The sequence below is a fragment of the Pyxicephalus adspersus genome, chromosome 12, assembly GCF_032062135.1.
Source record: "Pyxicephalus adspersus chromosome 12, UCB_Pads_2.0, whole genome shotgun sequence".
Classification (NCBI taxonomy): Eukaryota; Metazoa; Chordata; class Amphibia; order Anura; family Pyxicephalidae; genus Pyxicephalus; species Pyxicephalus adspersus.
Window position 1 is genome coordinate 42,587,628 of NC_092869.1, and position 1,654 is coordinate 42,589,281.

General features: G+C 42.1%; 1 protein-coding gene across 1 annotated transcript in view; it reads left to right on the forward strand.

Moving 5' to 3' along the window:
* FCF1 (FCF1 rRNA-processing protein) overlaps positions 1-1,654 on the forward strand; it is a 6,995-nt gene that overhangs the window by 1,103 nt on the left and 4,238 nt on the right. Inside the window, exon 5 of the mRNA XM_072428973.1 lies at positions 197-269. Coding sequence (XP_072285074.1) covers positions 197-269 — 73 coding nt within the window. The remainder of the gene's footprint in view (positions 1-196; positions 270-1,654) is intronic.

Consider the following 1,654-nt stretch of genomic DNA (forward strand, 5'->3'; position numbering starts at 1 on the left):
CCCTATCTGTTCCTCAAGATTGCCTGCGTCCCACCATCTAGTTCCCTGTCTGTGTCCCTTAGTACCTGAACCCATCCCTTGTATTACCAGTACCACTATCTGTCCCCAATATTACCGTTGCCTCTATCTTTGTGCACAGAACTAGTCCTTTCAGCCATCTTGTTGTCTCTATCACTATTTGTGTTTTTTTTGCCAGGTGTGCCATGTATCACAGACTGCGTCATGGCTGAGCTGGAAAAGCTGGGACAGAAGTATAGAGTAGCTCTCAGGTCAGTAATTGGTCAATATTTCTGATGGGAATGGCTGGGGTAATGCATCCCTTTTCCCTTCACTTAAGAGAGTATGACTTTTCCTCAGGTGTAGGCCTGTCATTTAATACCTGCTGTCATTCTGTAGTCCACACCTGCATAGGTGGGTCTGTCCAGCTGTTTTTTTGACCTGTGATAGCGGCAGAGGTCCATCCCATGGATATATGTGTATATCATATATGGAAAATGTCATTACTGTAATTTACATTCCAAAAACATGCAGCTAACTTAATTGGCTTCACCCCAAGCCTGTGTGAATGACATATGACTATAGTAGGGACATTAGATTACGAGCCCCTTTGAGGGACAGCTAGTGACATGGTTATAGACTTTATACAGCGCTGCGTAATATGATTGCGCTATATAAATACTGTGTAATAATAATATACATTCCATGTTTTTATGAATTGTCTATTGCTTTTATTGTCATATGCCCCCAGTCCCTTTTAGCTGGGCGCACCACCCGGCACTTTTCAATATTTACCCAGCTGTTTTTGGGTGGTTATCTAAACGTTGGAACACAATACACAATTTCTGGGGGGAACCCTGTGCCCCTTTTTGTGACATATTTTGATGTGTGCTCCTTTTTGTGATGTGCATACTGTATTGTGACGTCTCCCCCTTATTGTAAAGTACACTGTGTATTGTGAAGTGTGTCCTGTATATTGATGAATACCCTATATTGCCCTTAAAGGGGAACTAAAGTTCCACTTTAAATATTTAGGATCAGTTGGGCTATACTGCAGATAAGGACAGGTGATGTTGCTTCTGCAATAAGCATTTTTACCCACCTTCATCTGGATGCCAGTATACCCTTTGCTTCTTGGGCTTTCGATGTAATTACCAGGACTGATTGAACGTCATCCTGACCCGGCCAATTTAGATGGAAAGAGAAGAAGGAAAAAAAGGTGGAACAGGGACATGTAAGTATAAACAGGGTTTAGTCCTGATTTTAACCACCTGGGCAGTTAGACCGAACCTGGTTCAGGGTAAGAAAACTTGCTACAAGCGTTTACCCTGTACCAGGTTCAGGGTAGCTAAAAGTATGAACAAGCGTTACAGTGCAATCCGATTGTCATACAACATTGTAATACAATCGGATTACAACTGAAAAAAAATACTTACCTTGTCCCTGCAGCTCCTCCGGAGACCTCTTCTGTCTTCAGTCTTCTCCCAGCATGTGCAGTGACAATCTCCGGGGTTTCCCGGTGACGTTGCTACATGCGTCAGGGCGGGAGGCAGGGCGGGAAATTCAAATCACTTTGTATTGGATTCAATACAAAAAAGCTGTATTGAGTCCAATACAAAGAAATCTTTATATATTATATATATAATTGTATTATATA